This window comes from Rhinolophus sinicus, linkage group LG02 (genome assembly GCF_036562045.2).
Source record: "Rhinolophus sinicus isolate RSC01 linkage group LG02, ASM3656204v1, whole genome shotgun sequence".
Taxonomy (NCBI): Eukaryota; Metazoa; Chordata; class Mammalia; order Chiroptera; family Rhinolophidae; genus Rhinolophus; species Rhinolophus sinicus.
This window is the reverse complement of record NC_133752.1, coordinates 52,878,039-52,898,952: the sequence shown is the minus strand read 5'-3', so window position 1 is coordinate 52,898,952 and position 20,914 is coordinate 52,878,039. Positions and strand designations below refer to the sequence as shown.

The window sequence follows — 20,914 nt, the reverse complement described above, 5'->3', positions numbered from 1 at the left end:
CCCCAAACACCCTTATTTTGGGGTTGGCCTAGGATTTTTGTAGTTAGAAATATGCTCACAGATTTGAGCTTGCTTGCTGCTGTTATTACTTTGTTTCTCTTTTTATTGTAGGTATTTAACTTTTCTCTGTTGATTTTAACCCTTATTGAGGGTTGAAAAGATGAACTGTCTGTCTTTGAATCCTGCCCAGTAATTACCTCATAATATTCATTGGATGTATGAAAACATTTAACTATACTTAAAATTTCATATTCCTTAGTGTTAGGACAGTGACCTTAAAAAATGCCCTTTGATATAAATGCTTCCCCTTCAAAATAGTTTTTTAGATTTAGTGTGAACATGAACTTTGGAATAGCTTGGTTATGAAAAATTGAGTACATAAACTGGAATAAAGGAGGGAATGTCATACGAGAAATGTGCCTCTAGAGAGAGAAGAAAGGGTGATGTATGGGCTATAATAGCATTGTTAATTTGTACTTAAAAGATCTAAAATACATAATTAAAATTAAAAAATCTAAAAATAACTGACCTCATTATCAAGCTTAGAAATAGTTTGTTATATGTAATATTTCAATAAAAGTAAAGTATTTGGGGGCATAGTAAAATAATTGAATCTACTGAAACAAAAATTAACTTCTCCATAAGCTTTAGGAAGAAATTAGAAAAAGAAAAAGGTATTCTTTCCAATGAAATTATACTCCACCTAGCATTGCGAGCATCCAGAGATTTGTTGGACTCGAACAGAAGAAAGACAAACAGAGCGATATGGATATGTGATAAGCCACCCTACTTGAATCTGAGAGTTGACACTTACTGAATCTAATTTTAGGTAAGCCATATAGAGAATGTTACTTGAGAGAATAAAATGAATTCAGTCGTGAGGCAGACAGTTATACAATTTATTTAGCAGGTTTTAAGTCTCCTTGTAAAATACATTTCAGGAGCAGGCCCACTGTTCTCGGTATTCCTTACACACTGGTTTTATTAGGAATTGTGCTTTTTATTTCTAAAGAAAAATTCTAACCTTAACTTTGAAATTGTAATGGATTAGTTTTATTTGGTTTTTCTCCATTTATCCGTTTTGCAAAATTATTTATAAACTAAAATTTAAAACCTAAAATAATATATGTATGCACTTTAAAAAGTCAGATTTAGCAAGGTTTGAAATGACAAAAATCACTTCTTTGCCTGCTGCCTCCCTGTCCAGTTTCCTTGTCAAATTCCCGATAGGTAATTTTTTACTTCTGGTATTTTAATATATTATGCTTACTCTGTTATTTCTTACTTTTCTTTTTTCAATTTTAGATAATATCTGTGGACTTCCTATTATACAAAATGAGGATTTATATTAGTTAAAATTAGCGCATGCGCGTGCGCGCGCGCACACACACACACACACACACAGGTCTACACATGTGGCCTTTCCCTCTATCCTCCCAGTAGAGTTTTGACACAGTTATTGGTTGTCAGTGTTCAATGAGTACATTTTTTGGATATGTAAATATTTGTTACCATTGAGGTTTAGCATACTATGATTACATTTCCTTTCTTCTATAGGGTTTTATTTTTCTTGGAGTTAGTTATAATTATGTTTATAAAATGACTATGTTTTTGTTGCCTTAGTTTTTTTATATACCCTGTTATTGATCTCCATTTAGAAGTGTAAATTTCCTCCCAATTAAAGGTGACTATCATTTTCAGTTTTACTTGGTTACATCTCTCATGGAGCTCTGCAGTCTAAATTGGTTGCATTCTATGCCTGCCACACACTTATCTTAGTATTTCCTTTTACCCATCAGTCTTCCTGGGAATTCCTGGATCTCCTCTCTTTCTCTTCTTTTTGTTGATAGAACAACTCCTCTAGTAGTTCTTGAGAAAATATGTGTGGGAGGAAACGTTTTAAACTTGACTGTTGATTGATAGTTTGGCTGGGTAAATAATTTTATGTTGGACGTAATTTGTCTTGTAAATTTTTGAGGCACTACTTCATTCTATTCCAGCTTAAAAAAAAAAAAAAAAAAAAAAAAGCCTCAACTAGGGGAATAGCTTCTCCTATGCTCATAACCCTAGCTCACATTCCCTTTAACATTTAACGGCCAAAATACCTTTTTTTTCTGTCTCTTTAATAGCTGCATGTACTCCACATCTGGTATAGTTAGCTGGTGTACCTACCTTTGTCCACATAGATGCCTCTTTCTGATTTGTTTGGTGCCTTAGCTTATATTACTTTCAGACTTTTAGAAAGCTCACCTGAAGATAACATTTTGGTAGACCATGTCTTAAAATGAATCAAATGTAGCTTTTCCTCTTCCTATTTTTAAACATTTCTTTATGGGCAAAATTTAAATTTGTAATTATCCATTTTTGCATAAATCAAATAATTATATCAAGATTCTGTTTGGAGCTGTATGTGAAGGTAATACCTTATTCCGTAAGTTGATATTGTAATTATTATGGAATTATGTTTACCTTGTATGTTAGGTTACTAATTGACATTAGTAGTGTGGTCCAGCATAAAGAACATTGACTTTGAAATTATAAAGCTCTGGTTATAAATCTTAGTTCTTTCGCAAATTAACCAGGTTATATTGGGTGTTGCCTAATTTCTTGAAGGGTTTCTTTATCTTAAATTGGGAATTATTGTCTATTTGAGAATATTGAAAGGATTAAATGAGAGAATGTCACACAAAGCATATATATCCTCACGGAAACACGGTTGCTACCGTGTTTCCCTGAAAATAAGACCTACCCAGAAAATCAGCCCTAGCATGATTTTTCAGGATGACATCCCCTGAACATAAGTCCTAATGCGTCTTTTGGAGCAAAAGTTAATACAAGACCCGGTCTTATTTTCTGGAAGACACGGTATTGTTGCTGCTCTTGTTGGTAATGTTATTTAAATAGTAGTTTTACTACTTACTACTAAATTTCAAAATCTTAGTAAATAAGTTTTGTAGCTTGTGTCCAGTTAGTCATAGTACCAAGTTCCAGTAATAATGAGCTAGTATTCTCTTAATTACGGAATGATACCTTTAAATAAAGTGTAGAACCTATTTATGAAGCTATTCACTACCAAGAACTGGTCTAATAGTGCCATTTCTGTTTTTATTAAAGCATTCACTGCCAGTATAAAAATCATATTAAAAGCATGGTGTTCATCCCGTCCTGAAACCCTTCCTTCTCTCCGAGGCATCGTTTTAGTTATTGTAGTCTGTATACTAGCATAGGATGTATGGCTTTGTGAATTATAGTGTGGACTCTCTAATTTTAATAAACACACTTCTGAAACATACAGTATTTGAAGAATTTTGTTGACATATAGGCTGTATTAATTGGGTTACTGAAGTATTAGGTTTCTTGTATTGCGTTTAATGTTTAATTAGGTTGGGTGAACTTCCCCTTCTTTCCCCAAACCTGAGATGCACCTCATGGGTCTCATTATCTAAAAAGTTAAACTGAATTTAGGATTGGGAAAGGTCACATTATATATAGCAAATATTTGTTGGAACGTAAATTATTATAGATTGTCAGTCCAAATGGTGGGTCATTCTATAAGCCATACGGAGGTGCATAGTTTATACCTTTAGATTCTAGTATACAATTCTTGAATATCAAGAATTTTTTCTATTCTACGATGTTAACAATAATGGTTACCATTTATTGAATACTACTGTATACATACAGCGGAAATTGAGGCTCGGAGAGGGGTCAGTAACTTGCTTAAGGTCAGGTAGTGAGTGAATAAGTAGGAATCCAGCTCTGATTTATAAACTGTTCTGCAAAGCAAAAGTATTAAGTGGTCTGTTTCAAATAAAAGTCTACGGTAATATGAGTAACACTAGAAATGTCAGTTTTACAGCACTTTTAATCTGGCTGGCAAATAACTGTTCACAACTGAGTATAACTCTCTTCTTATACTCGGCCTTGTCACTTGGCCTGTCTTCAGAGAAATAGTACAGATTTTGATAAAACCCTCTCCTAATCCTCTGATCCTTTGGCCTGGCTGGTAAATTGCTGGGAAATGATGGCAGACAGTATGCTACCAATTCAAAATGAGCTTTGTAGTCTTAAACAGCCACAGCCCCTCCCTTATACCGTAAATGATGAGACAACAGGAGGCATGTAATTACAATAGCAGTGTTAAGCAATTTAGCCTCTATAATCTGATAGCAAAGAAAGGAACATCAAAACAAAATTTCTTTGAAACTGGAAGCTTCGTATATGATTAACACTGTACCACCTATCTTATAACTAAATGAACTGTCCTCTAAAAGATGGAAACCTGATTAGAAGAGTGGTAACATGAACAGTATGGTGCAAACATGCCACTGTCCCCATATTTTTTTGACATTTTATAAATATGTTGGATTTTTCGATATAGTTTATGAAGTTTCATTTATTAAGAATACATTTGCAATATTTATTCAAGGCATTAAGAAGTACAAATTGGTAGTGACAAAATAGTCATGGGGATGTAAAGCTTAGGGAATATAGTGAATGATATGGTAATAACTATGGTGCTAGATGGGTACTAGCCTAGTCTTATATAAATGTCTAACCATGATGCTGTATACCTGAAACTAACACATAGTATTGAAAAAAAAAATAGTGTGGCATTAACTAGGATCTAATTCTTTTCATGAATTATTTGTTTAAAAGAATACTATAATAAATATATGAAAATTGACAACAAATTTTAGCTTTTGAGTGGAATCCTCGAACTGTGCAAGACTTTAAGGTTTGAAATTTAGTTAACATCTAGAAATTTCCTTTTATGAAAACAAGCATGGAATGGATGAATTTATGTTCTTATATTCATTTGGCAGATTTATGTTCTTAAATTCATTTGGTTAGGTAAGCTTGTTCTTCAGAACCTCCCGGTTGTTTTCTTACTTTTGGTTAGTCATTTTTTAGATCACTAGAATCAGGATTAGTATGCGGATTTCACAAGTGTTAAAGTGAATGATAACCTTCTTGAAGTCAAGACTTGTCTTGTCTTTGTGTACCATGTGGTACCCTGATGAATGAATTCATTATCAAAGTATACTTTGGTAATCTAATCTAATCTCTTTCTCTCACACACACTAATATTTAATGAGCTTTCAGTAAATAAGATGAATGTTATTTCATGTTTATCTCTGTCAGGTAAGTGCCATTTATTGTCCGTATTTTATAGATGAGGTAACTGAAGTTATTTGGATGTTTACCTTCTGTGGATTTTCTAAAGTTGAGTATTCTTTCATCTTTTGATAAATCTGATAGTATTTCTAGAACTTAACCCTATAAAATACTCAACACAAGATATTTTTCAAAAACAAAACACTATTTGCTGAAATAGAAACAATACAGTGCTCATTCTATTAGTTTTTTTTTGTTTGTTTGTTTTTTTAACACTTTTCAGGCATAGTTTTGTAAAGGGGATAAAAAGAAATGTAAGACAAGTCTGCAGTTGTATTTTTTAGGGGTTGATGATAAGCTATATTGAATGTTTGCTGGTGATGGTATTCTACTTGTAGTTTAATTGTGGAATTTACAGATGAGGGTTTCAAACTTGTGGCATCAGCAGAGAAGTCACTATGGCCTTGATATATGGCCATAAACTTGGGCAAGTCATTTTCCCTAGTTTCACATCTTTTATGTGTAAAAGACCGGACTATATCTCTAAAATTTGCTTTTGTTTTTTGCTTTCAAGATATAGTTGAAGCTATGAAATAAGATTTTAAGGTCACTAAAAGAAAATAAATGACAAGAGAAAAGAGGAAGCTGAAGAATGAGCATTGGTTGGTAACTGCATGTCTTTGAAGTGTAGGCAGTCATGACAGTGATTTGACATGGAAAGGATGGGGGCACATTTCTGAAGATGCGGTTGATAAAATTGAAGAGGAAAGATCATAGTAAACCTTATAGAGCATTTTTACCCTAATGTGTGGGAGCCTAACAGTAAGGAGTTAAGAGATAATGTATGAGAAACCCTCGGCATTATATTCACTTAACTATATTAGTTCACTTGACAATATTAGTTACTATCCTCTGTGATTCATTTTTCAGCACCATAAAAGCATACACCATGTTTCCCCGAAAATAAAACCTAGCCAGACCATCAGCTCTAATGCGTCTTGGAGCAAAAATTAATATAAGACCCGGTTTTATTTTGCTGTAAGACTGGGTGTTATATAATATGATATGATATGATATAATATAATTATAATATAATATAATGTAATACTGGGTCTTATATTAATTTTTGCTCCAAAAGACACATTAGAACTGATTGTCCGGCTAGGTCTTATTTTGGGGGAAACATGGTAGTAGTTACTCCCATTAATAATCATGAAATGATGGTATAATACATTAGCAATAGCAATAATAGAGCCTTTTAATGAGTACCTGCAAAATGCCAGCCCTGTTGTAAGCAGTTTATGTGTATTCTCACTTTGATCCCTGCTACAACTCTCCAGACAAAGAGGCAGATACAGACAAAGAAAGTGAAAGTCTGGTAATGTATGATTCCAAATGAGAACAGGTCATCAAAGAAGACTTTCATTTAGTCTCCTTTGCTAATGAAGGAAGGGAAGTATGCTACATATATTTTATACACACTGTTATCAAATGCTTAATTTGGTATTTAACCTATTTAGTAAATGATTGTTATTTTACTGACAATACTGAATAATTGCTGCACTATTTTAGCTTTGAACTCTTCTCTTAAAATTGTATATGAGCAGAGAACCATGTGATTTCACTGATATGTGGTATATAAACCAAAAACAACAAAAGAACAAGACAAAATTGTATATGAGGTGTATTAAGCGATAAAACAATGAGAATAAGTACTAGTACTCTTGATGCTTTAGTGACTTCCATTGCTGTAATTTTTTTTTTTTACTACTTAACTTGGAATTTCCCTGAGAAACAGTTCACGTGTCACACAAGAGAATTAGACATTTGTTTGCCTGAAATACTCCTTTTTTTTTTACATTTTCACTTTTTTCCAAAAAGTTAAAAAAATTTTTTTCAATTACAGTTGGCATGCAATATTATTAGTTTCTATGGTATAACACAGTGACCTGAACTACTCTTGAATTAGCCACAGAATTGCACCTCCTCTCTCATTTCTCCCTACTCCTCTATCTCATTTATATTTGTCTTCAACCATTGAGTCCAGAAAAGGTGCTAGAATGTTAGAGTATGGATGAGATGACTGAGTTTGGCCTTGCCCTGGGGATGATGACGATAGTTAACACTGTCGAGTGTTTATTATGTGTCAGGCACTATTTTAAGTCCTTTCTTTATAACAGTCCTATAAAGTAGAACCTGTTATTGTATTATTCCCTCATAATATGATAATGTATATCATCCCTCATGCATGAGGGAGCAAACAGCATTCAGCTATGATCTTGTCAGAGAATGTTACTCGGTTAACTTTATGTATTAATTATATGAGAAGGGAATAACCGCAAATTGATAAAGTGAAATCGATAAAGTGAAATTGATATTTAAAAAGGAGAGTTGTCTTTTTATTTTTTACCCCCAAGGAAAAAGTGCACGATCCTGGTTTTATTTAAAATGGTGAAAAACCAGAAACAACCTAGAAGTTCTATAGGTAAACAATTAAATGTTAAATACTCGTATACAGTGTTTTATTACGTTTCTATTGGAATTAATAATGGACTGTATTGATACCTGTAAAGATGCATTAAAAATAGTAAGTGAAAAAAGCAGATAAATTTATGTCCACTGACAAAAAGTAGATCTGCATGGCACTTTACAACAAAGAAATACATATTTCTATTAATAAACTTTGAGAAACTGACAAAGGGCAGGCAGAATGAGAAGTAGAAGGTGACAAGTGTGTTTGGGAAGCAGTGTTGGCCAATCATTTTAGAAGACTGAGATTAAAATGTAAGAATCACAGAAAGAAGATCAATTGAAGGACTCTGTCCAATGTTGCATGTTCCAGAAGACCTTTAGGAACAAAACTCCTGTGCCCTAGAAATGGAAAATTTCCCAGAGAAGTTGTAGAGCAGCGTTTTCCCAAAGTGCTTTTAGCAAGATTGTTTATACGATTAATAGGTGTTACATGTTAATAAAAGTGTAGTGAAGCAAATTTGGAAAATTCTGGGTTTCATAATATTAAAGATTCTTTTGTATAGGACTTGTCAACACCTTAAATATGTATAATGAGCATTTTCCAGGTGAGTAAGGGTGGAACACATTATGTAGTGCAGCATTTCATGAACTCAGTCGTCTGAGACCATAAACCAGTTTGGTTCTCTTTACGGGAAGAGCATTCTGCCCAGTGCACTTGGCAGACATCCATGAGCGGGCCTGAGCGCTGCACCCTGTGGCTTTTCTGTGGGTGGGTCAGTAGCTTGAGGAGGTAAGAAGCTAAAGTGTCCCTTAGAGGAAATGTCCCAAAGTTAGGGATGATTGCATGTCTTTGCCATTACATACTTTTGCTTTTGAATAAAAAAGTTCATGAAAATAAATTTGTAGCTAATCTAAAAGTAATCTTTGTTTTTTAATATCAGAAGTATGCTGTATGGAGAAGTCGAACTGGAGAATCTACATTTGATTTGGTTTTAATCTGTTTGGATTGAAGATAAGCCTATTATAAATCTGTAAAGATACAGCATATAGCTCTTAGCTGGTTTAAAGGAACTGGCCGATGAATAATGGATGAAGATTATATTTGTATTAAGTATAACCTCGGGGTTGTCTCCCCGTCTCCTCTCCGCCTCATGCCTCCGCCCCCCTAGATTTCCTGCCCACTCCACTGCACGTTGCCAACAAACTGCACGCGCTGACCAGAGCCAGTGGCCGTTTTCTGTGCTCAGTTCCTCGGAGTTCTTTGCATCAGCCAGCTCAGTCGTCAACTCTGTCCCCTGGAAACACTCTCCTCTTTGGCTTCCGTAACATTGCACTGACCTGGTTTTGGTCTTCTTCTCTGGCACTTTTCAGTGTGCTGTGCAGGTTCCTCTGCTGACTTCTAAGTGTTCTGTACCTGAGGGTTCAGTATTGGATCCCCCTTTCCTTTTCTGTACTCTCTTCCCTAGGTGATTTCCTTCAGACTTGTGCCTCTCTCTACATATCCTCTGCATGGTGATGACTCCCAAATCTATTTTCTCCAGCTGAAAACTAACCGTTGTGCTCAAGCCTGCTTGCACTTATATACCTGCTGGCACTTAAATGTCTCACAGGTACCTCATGCGTTGTGCCCAAACCTGTTACTGATAATCTCCTCTACTTCTCAATTTATTCTTTACTCAACCTTTTCTGTCTCTGTTAATGGCACTACCCATCCATCCAGAGTTTTCCTCTTCAGTCTCTCATTCTTCCACTTCTTTTTACCCTGCCACCACCATCATCCAGGCCACCATAATCTCTGACTTGAATTATGACAATTTCCTCTTCCCTGATCTCCCACTTTGCACCCTCTCTTCAGTTAGTCATCTTTTTGAAATGTAAATCTGATCATGATGCCCATTTTAAATAAAGCCTTGTCATGGCTTCCCAATATACGCTGAATTTAGAACAAAATTCACTCTCCTTATCATGGCCGTAAAGGGACGTTGGCCCTCTTTCCTGCCTGACACTGTACAGTGTTCCCTTGCTCACCATGCACCAGGCACAGTGGAGCCTGTTTTCAGTACCTCACATATGCCAGCTTCTTGAATTGGCCTTGACATGATGCTCTTGTACCTTGAGCAGCTTCCTGCCCGTCCTCTGCGTGGCTGGCGCCTCCTCCCTCCTCGGTCATCTCCTCAGGAAGGCCTTTGCTGACTGTCCGGAGTAGACGTGTGCCTTCCTGGCCCTGGGACTTGCGCCACTGCTCTGTTCTGTCAGCGCACCAGTCACATGCTATGTTTGCTTACACAGTCTGTAAACTCCTGGAGGCAGAGACCATGTTTATTTTATTGACCAATGTATGATCAGGGTGTAGTAAAGTACCCTATAAAATGTTTTGTTGAATCAAATGAAAAATGTGAGTGACTGAATTCTGAGTTTAAATCATCTCCAAATGTAAAGGGTTTATGTTTCTATGTTACTTTCTTTATCATATTCTGAATATGTTGAATATGTACGTGAGCTCAGATTTGTCACTTATTGTTTCATTCAACAAATACTGATTGAGCACAGTGCTAGGGTAGAAATGAATAATACCCAAGGTACATGATAAATAGGCCTCTAAGAGCTCATAATCAAGTAGGGGAAACAAGTGATCAGATAATTATAGTAGGTGCTACAATGACTGACGGCTGGTACTAAGTTCATCAGAAACACCAACTGTAGGAATTTTTTAAGAGGTTCCCCCAAAGGGGCTGGGTCTTGAAATATAGGCAGGTCAGGTGGGAGTGGAAGTGCTAGAAAGACATTCATACTGAGGTACGGTATTAAAGGTAAAGAGATGTTAAAATAGCAGAGTGCCCCTGGATAGCCAAACTTACTAAGTTCCTCAGTGTCTGATAGCAAATATTAACAGTTTGGATAGCAAGATAGCTGAAAACAAACAAAAGAAAAACCAACCCAAACTACCCAAAACTATTCAGTTCCTGAGTTTGAGTAGGGAGAGTTCTGGTGTGGATATAATGAAGAATACCCATGGGAAACATCGGGGTCTACGGCTAACAATGGGGTAGGACAGATCCGGACAGAGAAGAGCACCCTGTGTGGACCTGAGAGAGCCACTAAAAGGTTTTAAGCAGTAGCCACGTGATTAGTGTTTCAGAAATAATCATTCTGGTGATCGTGTAGAGCAGTTTGAGCGATATGAGACTGGAAGCTGACAGGCAAGTTTAGAGGCCACAGAGGAAAGGATGAAATAGACAACTGGCAGAGGGAGAGGAGGGAACAGATTCAAGAGATATTAAAAACTATTTGGTGGGAAGAGGGGAAATGACTTCTGAATTTCTGCTGGTTTGTAGAACTAGGTAGACGGAAGTACTGTTCACAAATTTAGAGGGAACTGGTGAGAAGCCCAGTGTAAGAGGAAAGATGATTTCTTTTGAAATTAAGTTCGAAAGAATGGTAGGATACATATTTATGATAAGTAATAGACGAATAAGATAATTAAATATTCATGGTGAGTATTAGAGATTCAATCATTTTGGTGTATGTGGCAATTAACATAGTAAAGACACAGAGAAGGACAACCAAGGACAGAACCCAGGGGGCATACGTGTTTAAGGAGAGGTCACTGAAAGAGAAATCTCTACAAATACGACCAAGAAGGAACAGAGATGGGAAGACAATGGTGCTGATTTTCAAAGAGAAGGAAGTAATTCAGAGGTGTCATATGCCACAAGGAGCACCATATTACTACTGGGAAAGTAGCGGTCCTTCCATGATCAGCTAATTAGTTTTCATGACTACAGACTATACTTCCAAACCTAGCTAACTGTTTTGAAAATTTGTGATCTTGGGCCAGCCTGGTGGCTCAGGTGGTTGGAGCGCTGTGTTCCTAACGCTGAGGTCACCAGTTTGATTCCCACAAGGGCCAGTGAGCTGTGCCCTCTATGGCTAAGATTGTGAACAACGGCTCTCCCTGGAGCTGGGCTGCTGTGAACAGCTGGAGGTCGGCATGAGTGGTCAGCAGCCAGCGTGAGCTGCCGTGAGCAGCTGACCGACGACCTGCGACCGACTGCCACAGCCAGGGGCGGGGGAGTGCAAGGCTCATAATATCAGCATGAGCCAGGGAGCTGAGTCCTACACAACTAGACTGAGAAACAAGGGCTTGAACCGGAGTGGGGGGGAGGGGCAGAAGAAGGGGGGAAAAAAAGAAAATATGTAATCTTAGTCTAACGAGGAGAAGGGATGAATGGATATGTGATTGGATCAATGCAAATTGATCCCTACCTCCGGAAAATCATTTCAGTACACCCATGTATGGGAGGACAGAATATTTTCATGTAAATTAATATATTCTATATTATATACCATACAGTGAAACTGTAAAGCCCTATATTTGTTTGATGCAATTTTATTACCTATCCAGTGAATATACTGATCGTTGATTTTTTTGAAGGTAGCATGCTTTTTAGTGTAATGTCTAGTACTATAGATATGATAGTTAAAAGAAGATTTGTCATCTCCAGAAGGCAGGTGTCCTTGGTACAGTCTCAGTTCAGTACCTGGTCCTTAGCTTTGATGAGGCTATGGGAATGCATTTATGGTAACTCAATCAGATACTACCATGTTTCCCCGAAAATAAGACCTCACCAAATAATAAGCCCTAGCATGATTTTTCAGGATGACATCCCCTGAACATAAGCCCTAATTCATCTTTAAGAACAAAAATTAATATAAGACCCAGTCTTAGTTTGGGAGAAACACGATAGTTTACAAAAAAGCCAGAATTCCAATTAAAATTGTGAAATATATAAGTAGATAAGCTATTCATGCTTGTTGATATCTGTGGGAAAACTTTGTAATAGAGTTGAAATATAAGCAGAATGTTGTTTGATAAATATGGTAGTTAGCTGAATAAACTTATTGTGAAGGTAGAAGAAGGAAATTTGCTTGTGTAGTATATTCAGAATCCTATTCCTGGGTATTGTAAATAAAACTTAGCTGTAGGTGAGAGCCTAGGTGATGTGTAGGGTACAGAGACGAGTAAGTCTGTCTGCACTAAAGGACCCAACCATCTAGTTGAGTACAAGTGCCTAAAGACAAAGAATTGACATTATTTCTTACTCTAAGGGAAATGGTATGAGGGATTTGTACTGCTTTGTGTTAGTAAATACTGTTTAGTGCACATGGTTTTTGCAATGCATTAGAATGCTATAACAATTTTTCTTTAAAACTGCAGGTTCTCCTGAAAAGAAAACTGAACATTCATCCATGAATCAAGAAAATAACTCTGCAAACCCTATCAAGAATAGGAAGGCAAGTCCAGTATCTAAAGACCACCGGCCCGGAAAGAAAACATCAGAGAATTCATTAGTACCGGGTCAAGTGCAGAAGGGGAATGATGAATCGGAAAGTGATTTTGAATCAGATCCCCCCTCTCCTAAGAGCAGTGAGGAGGAAGAACAAGAGGATGAAGACGTTCTTCACGGAGAACAAGTTGATTTCAATGATGATGACACTGAACCGGAAAATCTGGGTCATAGGCCTCTCCTCATGGATTCTGAAGATGAGGAAGAAGAAGAGAAACCTAGCTCTGATTCTGATTATGAGCAGGCCAAAACCAAGTACAGTGATGCGAGCCCTGCCTTCAGAGACAAATCTGGCAGTGGGCCAACGCAAGATGCTAATGGGACACTCCTCAGCCCAACCCAGTTACTCCCTGCTGTTGGGGTGGAGACTCCCAAGCAGGAGTTTGATGTGTTTGGTGCTGTCCCTTTCTTTGCAGTGCATGGGCAACAGCCCCAACAAGGGGAGAATGAAAAGAACTTCTCTCAGCAGACCCATTTTCCTGCTGTGGGACTAGAGCAAGAGGAATTTGATGTATTTACAAAGGCACCCTTTAGCAAGAAGGTGAACATACACGATGACAATACAGTGGGGCCCGAAGGGCAGACTCTCCCTGGTTGTCCCAAAAGTGTAGATGTATTTGGCTCCACTCCATTTCAGCCCTTCCCCACATCCACAAGTAAAAGTGACAGCCACGAAGACCTTTTCGGGCTTGTGCCCTTTGAGGAAATAACTGGGAGCCAGCAGCAAAAAGTCAAACAGCGTAGCTTACAGAAATTGTCTTCTCGCCAAAGGCGCACAAAGCAGGATCTGTCCAAAAGTAACGGGAAGCGGCACCATGGCACGCCGACCAGCGCCAAGAAACCTGTGAAGCCAACTTACCGCACTCCAGAGAGGGCCCGTAGACACAAAAAGGTGGGCCGCCGAGACTCTCAAAGCAGCAACGAGTTTTTAACCATCTCAGATTCCAAGGAGAACATTAGCATTGCGCTAACTGATGGGAAAGACAGAGGGAATGTCCTGCCTCCCGAGGAGAGTCTGTTGGACCCCTTTGGGGCCAAGCCCTTCCACCCCCCAGACCTGCCCTGGCACCCTTCACATCAGGGCCTGAGCGACATCCGTGCTGATCACAATCCCGTGCTGCCTGGGCGGCCAAGACCGAATTCACTCCATGGGTCATTCCACAGTGCAGATGCGCTGAAAATGGATGATTTTGGCGCCGTGCCCTTTACAGAACTTGTGGTGCAAAGCATCACTTCACGTCAGTCCCAACAGTCCCAGTCAGTCGAATTAGACCCATTTGGTGCTGCTCCATTTCCTTCGAAACAGTAGAGACTTCTGACGGACTCTTGGCATTAACCCGTTTCAAAAAAGTATGAATAGTTTTATGAATTTGAAAGAAAGTTTATTTGTATAGCTCTTTATAGCACTCATTCTTACAGGTCAATCAGAATAGGTAAGTTTTAAATAAACCAAATAGGAAAAGGAAGTATCTCCACAGGGTAGTGACTTGGTGTCTCTTCCACGCAGGAGAAAAGGGAGCTAAATTGGAAGCTCTAACCCAGGGTTTCAGCTACTGACACAACAGCACAGAAATCCAGGGAAAGCACGCAGCAGCTTTCCAGTTGTGTAGCCACTGAAAAGGGACTGGAAAGCTGTGCTATTATTTTTGTAACTGAATGTCACTTTGTGTGCATATCCGGGGCTCATTCCAGAATCCGATGTTTAAAACTAAGGTTATTTGTACATACACAGGTTGCATTTGTGGATTTTTTAAGGGTCTCTTCTAATTTCCACATGGTAAAAAAGAATCTAGTTCTTGTAAAGAATTAAAGTTATTGTCTGGAAGAGTGCAGAGATTTTATTCCTTACACCTTTCTCTACAAAGCAGAGCCAGAAGTAACTGACTTTTGTGCCTAAAACTTTCATTTTTTAAAACAAGTGCCATTAACATGGAATATCTACATAGAAGCCTCGAACAAAAACTAAAGAGCGATGTCTGACATGTGGAAAATGTAAAAGAAAAAATGATACAGAAGAGAAAAAACAGTACTCCAGGAACATTTTATATACTGCTTTTGAATGGCGTCTTGCTCAAAACTTTTATTGTCATGTCCCTAATAAAGGAGAAGATTAGAAAAACTGGGAGTGAGGACAAGGGTTAAATAGACATTTTATTTCGAGACAAAAATATGTAGCTGAAACCCTGAGTTTTTAAGACGTTTACAATGCAAAATCATGTTACATTTAATGATGTACTTTATTAAATTACCACCTTCACCCAGTATTCCTCAAGTCATGAGCAACAATTGTTTAGTTAGGTTTGGGGGTGGCGTAGTTTTAATAAAGTGCATAGAACAGCGAAAGCCACAAAGCCTTATAGGCAGGACTCGCGCATCCTGCGGCAAGTACCTCTGCACTGATACACACGATCTGAAAACGGCTGTGAGGTATTAGATGATGGGGGACTAGCGTCTTAACTCTGCTAGTTGATTGACGTGTCTTTAGTGACAAGAACCCAGCTACCAAATTGCCTTTTTTTTACACCACAATTCCTAATTAGAAACTTGAGATTTTATAGAAATTGTTTTAATAAGATACATATTACGTATATGAATTAATGTGAATACAGTATCTGTGCTGCTTGTGTCTCCAAGTATTTTTAAGTTATAATTAACTGTCCTTCCCTATCAAATTAATCTTTAGAAGTTTCTAGAACTGTTAAAGCTATTCACAAAAAGGGGTAGAAACTTATCACCTGGCCCTCCTTGACTGCTATATTTTAAATTAACTCTCTTTGAACCCAATGAAAGTGTATTGTATGAGTAGTCTTACTAGAATCTCTTACTTACAGTGTCCCAGTTGGGAGGAGCTGTTTGCCTGTTTTCAGTTATAAACTTGGAAAGAAGCAAAGTATATGTAACTACACCATATATTCATTTTTTTTATTGCTTCTCTTTTATATTTTAAAATAGAAACCAATTTGTGGACAAGCCGGGAAGCAGTGCTTGTATGTGAATCACAGTTAGCAGAGGCAGACCAAGCATTAGATACTGTTAAGAGTCGTACTTGTAGAGCCCGACTGCACCAATTACTTGTCTTGTGCCAAAGGCAAATATTACGTTTGCACCTTTTTTTTTCTGATTCTCAGGTTGATTAATACTGCTAATGCAAATGCGTAAATAGATGTTCTTTAAAATTTAACAAAGTAGAATCAAGTGATACTTTCTTTTAAAAGTGAAGAGTTGATGATTACACATAGTAAATTCATGAACTACAGTAGGTTTGTATCAAACAAGACTTTTTTTTTTTGAATCTGTTGGTTGATGTGTACACGGTGTGCTTCTTTGACTATTGTAGTCCTTGGTCTTGGTCTGTCCTAGATCTCATGAGTTTTGTAATTTACAAGGGGTAGTGGATGATTAGTGGGGTCCCTATGGGATGTAAACATGAAATACCTAGAGTCTCTGATACCAAGGCCTTCCTTACACTTGCTTTTCAATACACTGAATAATTTTAAATGATTCGGACACTGATATAGACCCTTCGGCTTACAGCATTGGATAAATTGTAAGGAAAGAACTTTGACCTTGTTTAAAATATTTATTCTTATGTTTCTTATTTCATCACAGCCCAGTGACTTTCCTAAGAGCTCAGAGGAAGCTCTTAGGATTCACAGGGGACCCAATGGGATAGAAATGGGGAGATTCTGTTCTGTTCAAGTAGAGGTATTTCCCCAAGGAGCACAGGATTAGAGTTGCTTTCCATTTCCCATCATCTCCCACCACTCTTAGGATGGAGATCACTCCATACAGCTGATGCTCCGGTCAGTCCCTATGAGAATTAGGAGAATACAGCTTCCAAGGCATGTGAAAAAGCTTAACACGTGTTTGGCACACAGCACTCAGTAGAAGTTTGGCTCTATAGTGGGATGGTCCAATTCTTGTTTAAGGAAGGAAAGTTGACAAGAAATGATTTTCCTAGTATTAACCACGTGTCCTCTGGGCTTTAGCATGCTAAATAGTCAGAACTCTAAACCTGTAATACTTGAACATCACTAAGGGAAGTAAAATATTATGAAGGTAGCAAAAATCTGAGGCCAAAGTTACTCCTGTCCTAACAGCTTTAATCATGCTTGTTGATTTTAAATAATCTTTTAAAAAGTGGACCATTTGCTTAATGATTTTAATAATGTCACTTCAGCAAGATGTTAGTGTTTAAAAGATTAGCTTTTATGGCATTGAATGTATCTGCTAAGACACAAAAGTTGCTTGGTATATATATTTGCTGGAGGAGGAAAGGTGGTAGGCTGGATGAAAATTTAACTGACTAGACTATTTATTCAGAAGTTTCGATTGGGGTAATAGTATAATTGTTCCACTGACCTGCCGTGTGTGTGTGTGTGTGTGTGTGTGTGTGTGTGTGTGTGTGCGCGTGCGCAGTTAGGACACTGTTTGGAATAGTAGATAAATGCACCTTTTGACCCTACCCTGTTTATTGTTTAACATTGATAGATTGTTGTCATCTTGCTGGTGGAAGAAAATACTAAGGTGAGCCTACTCTTCTGCTCTGATGTTCATCAGGCAGAGCAGTTTTCTCACTATTCAGCTATTCTGCTTGGTGTATTTTAGGTTTTGATACTTCATGTAAGCATTGCTGGAAGGTACACAAGTATCAATATCACTAGTCCTGAGGAGTTTGTGTACATTCGTTTTAACGTTATGTAGAATGTGCAGTAAACTTTTTCTTTTTAGCAAAATTACTCATCATTTTAGGTTCAATATTGAGCTTGCAGATCTACTGTGAGAATGAGATAACATATTTACTGTGAGAATAACATAAATGATAGTTTATTTGAAAACTTTTATGCACACTGGTGTTTATATATTAAGATAAATATATAAACACACACATGCATGCACATGTCACATCTCTTCTGTGGAGTTAATGTGAATTTTTAAATTTCAAATGGAATTGCAACCACAATCATTAGTAAAAGAACATTCACTCCTAGTGAGGGTTTATGAAAGCCACTAAAAGACTAAGATAGACATGAAAATGCAAAGCGTCATCATTTAGGGTTATTTTTATTTAAAAATGTATTGTGCTACTTTTGAAAGAATTGTTTTTATTGCTACATTCTTTTTTTGTGATTGAAAAGTCAAATAGTAAGCAGTATAGTGATAGTAAATTACTTTTTAATTGCTGGCAAACAGCTTTAAGTGCACTTTCTTTGATTACACTTCCATTTTTTGTTAAACTTGAATTTTCTGAAGCCTTTTATGTACCACTAAGCAAATAAGTTTAACTTTTAATAAGCCTGATTTACATCTTTATTATATTTCTAATTGTTACAAAACTGACTTTCTAAAGTAATTTCAATCCACATCTAGCTGGGAAACTGTTAGGAGATAGAACAAGTGGCTTTTTTTTTTTTTTTTAATTCCTATATCTAATTAAGCACTAACTGATTTTACTGTCTTGACATTGCTTATTATTATTGACTGAATTCTGTCCCCTGTTCACTTTGTTTTGTTTGAAATTTAAAGTTATTTTCTTACTGTATTTATCATACCTGTTTTAATAAACTGCTTTTCTTTAAATGCAATAAATTCTAAAAGGAGTGCATATTTTTTTGAAAGATTTTTATTTAAAATACAGCTAACATACAATATTATATTAGTTTCAGGGGCACACCATAGTTATTCAACATTTATATACCTAAGGAAGTGATCACCATGGTAAGTCCAGCAACCATCTGACACTGTATCTCACTATCACAATATTACTGACTATATTCCCCATGCTGTACATTACATCCCCATGACTTATTTGTTTTATACCTGGAAATTTGGACCTCTTATTCCCCTTCCCTTTTTCCACTCTTAAAATTTATCAGTTAGAGTTGACATTCAATATTATTTTATATTAATTTCAGGTGTACAGTATAGTGGTTAGACATTTATATAATTTAAGAAGTGATCCCCCTGACTAGTCTAGTACCCATCTGGCACTATACACAGTTATTACCATATCATTGACTGTATTCCCTAAGCTTTACATCTCCATGACTATTTTGTAACTACGAATTTGTACTTTTTAATTCCTTCACCTTTTCCAACCTGCCCCCCAACCCCCTCCCATCTATCACCCCAACAAATCTAGTACCCATCTGACACCATACATGGTTATTACAATATTATTGACTATAGCCCTTATGCTAAACCCTACATCCCGTTAACTTCCTTATAACAAGTAATTTGTACTTAATCCCTTCCCCTTCTTTCGCCCACTCCCCCAACCCCTAGCCCTATGGCAATTATTAAAATGTTCTGTGTAACTATGAGTCTTGTTTCTGTTTTATTTTGTTCCTTAGGTTCCACATATAAGTAAAATCACATTGCAACTGTCTTTCTCTGTCTGACATATTCCACTCAGCACAACACCCTCCCGTCCATCCATGCTGCCTCAGATGGCAAGAACCCATTCCTTTCCATGACCAAGTGATATTCCACTATATATATGTATTACCTCCTCTTTATCCATTCTTCCATCCACAGACACCCAGGCTGCCTCCACATCTTGGCCATTGTAAACAGTGCTGCAATGAACATATGGATGCACACATCCCCTTGAAGTAGTGTTTTGGGTTTCTTTCGATAAATACCCAGAGTGGGATTACTGGGTCCTTCATTGTCTCTTGTTATAGCCTTTGTTTTAAAGTCTACTTTGTGATAAGTATTGCTACCCCAGGTTTTTTTGTTGTTTTTTTCATTTCCATTCTCATGAAATATCTTTCCATCTGTTTACTTTCTGTCTGTGTGTGTCTTTTAATCTGAAGTGAGTCTCTTATAGACAGCATATGTAAGAGTATTGTTTTCTTATCCATTCAGTCCTCCTAAGTCTTTTGATTGGAGCATTTAATCTGTTTACATTGAAATTAAATGTTGATAAATCTATAGCTATTGCCATTTCTTAATTTTGACTTTTTTTTTTTTCATTCCTTAAAGAAGTCCCTCTAACATTCCTTGTAATACTGGTTTGGTGGTGATGAACTCCTTTAGCTTTTTCTTGTTTGGGAAGATCTTTATCTGTCCTTCGATTTTAAGTGATAGCTTTTCTGGGTAGAGTAGTCTTTGTTGTAGGACCTTGCTTTTCATCACGTTGAATATTTCCTGCCAATCCCTTATGGCCGGCAAAATTTCTGTTGAGAGGTTAGGTGACAGTCGTATGGGACCTTCCTTATAAGTTACTAGTTGTCTTTCTCTTGCTGCTTTTAGGATTCTCTCTTTGTCTTTAACCTTTGCCATTTTAATTATAATGTGTCTAGCTGTAGGCTTGTTTGGGTTCATTCTGTTTGGGACTCTGTGCTATCTGGACTTGTATGTGTATTTTCTTCACCAGATTAGGAAAGTTTTCAGTCATTATTTCTTCAAATAGGTTCTCAATTCCTTGCTTTCTCTCTTCTCATTCTGGTATCCCTATGATGTGAATGTTGTTATGCTTGATGTTGTCCCAGAGGTCTCTTAAACTATCCTCATTTTTTAAAATTATTTCTTCTTTTTGCGTTCCAATTGATGTTTATGCTACCTTGTCTACCAAATTGCTTATTTGATCCTCTGCTTCATGTAGTCTGCTGGTGATTCCTTCTAGTGCATTCTTCATTTCCGTTACTGTATTTTTCACTTCTGACTGGTTCTTTTTTATGTCCTTTTTTCTGCATGCAATCTCTTTGTTGAAGTTCTCACTAAGTTCCTTGACCGTCCTTATAACCATTGTTTTGAACTCTGTGTCTGGTAGGTTGCTTGCCTCCATTTTGTTTAGTTCTTTTTTTGGATGTTTCTCCTGTTCATTTAGGATGCATTTCTTTGTTTCCTCATTTTGGTTGCCTCTCTGTGTTTGTTTCTGTGTAACAGGTAGATCTGCTATGTCTCCTAGTTTTGGCCATGTGGCCTTATGAAGTAGGGGTCCTGTGGGGGATGGCAGCACAGTCTGTGGT

General features: G+C 37.2%; 1 protein-coding gene across 2 annotated transcripts in view; it reads left to right on the top strand.

Annotated features, from left to right (window-relative positions):
- BMP2K (BMP2 inducible kinase) overlaps window positions 1–18,543 on the top strand; it is a 114,998-nt gene extending 96,455 nt beyond the window's left edge. The window contains exon 15 of one of the 2 annotated variants that reach the window (XM_019720179.2): window positions 12,809–18,543. In XM_019720179.2, coding sequence (XP_019575738.2) covers window positions 12,809–14,247 — 1,439 coding nt within the window. In that variant the 3' untranslated portion in view covers window positions 14,248–18,543. Of the gene's footprint in view, window positions 1–12,803 lie in introns of both variants that reach the window. The other variant, XM_074324418.1, reaches the window with a different exon arrangement.
- The last annotated feature ends 2,371 nt before the right edge of the window (window positions 18,544–20,914 follow it).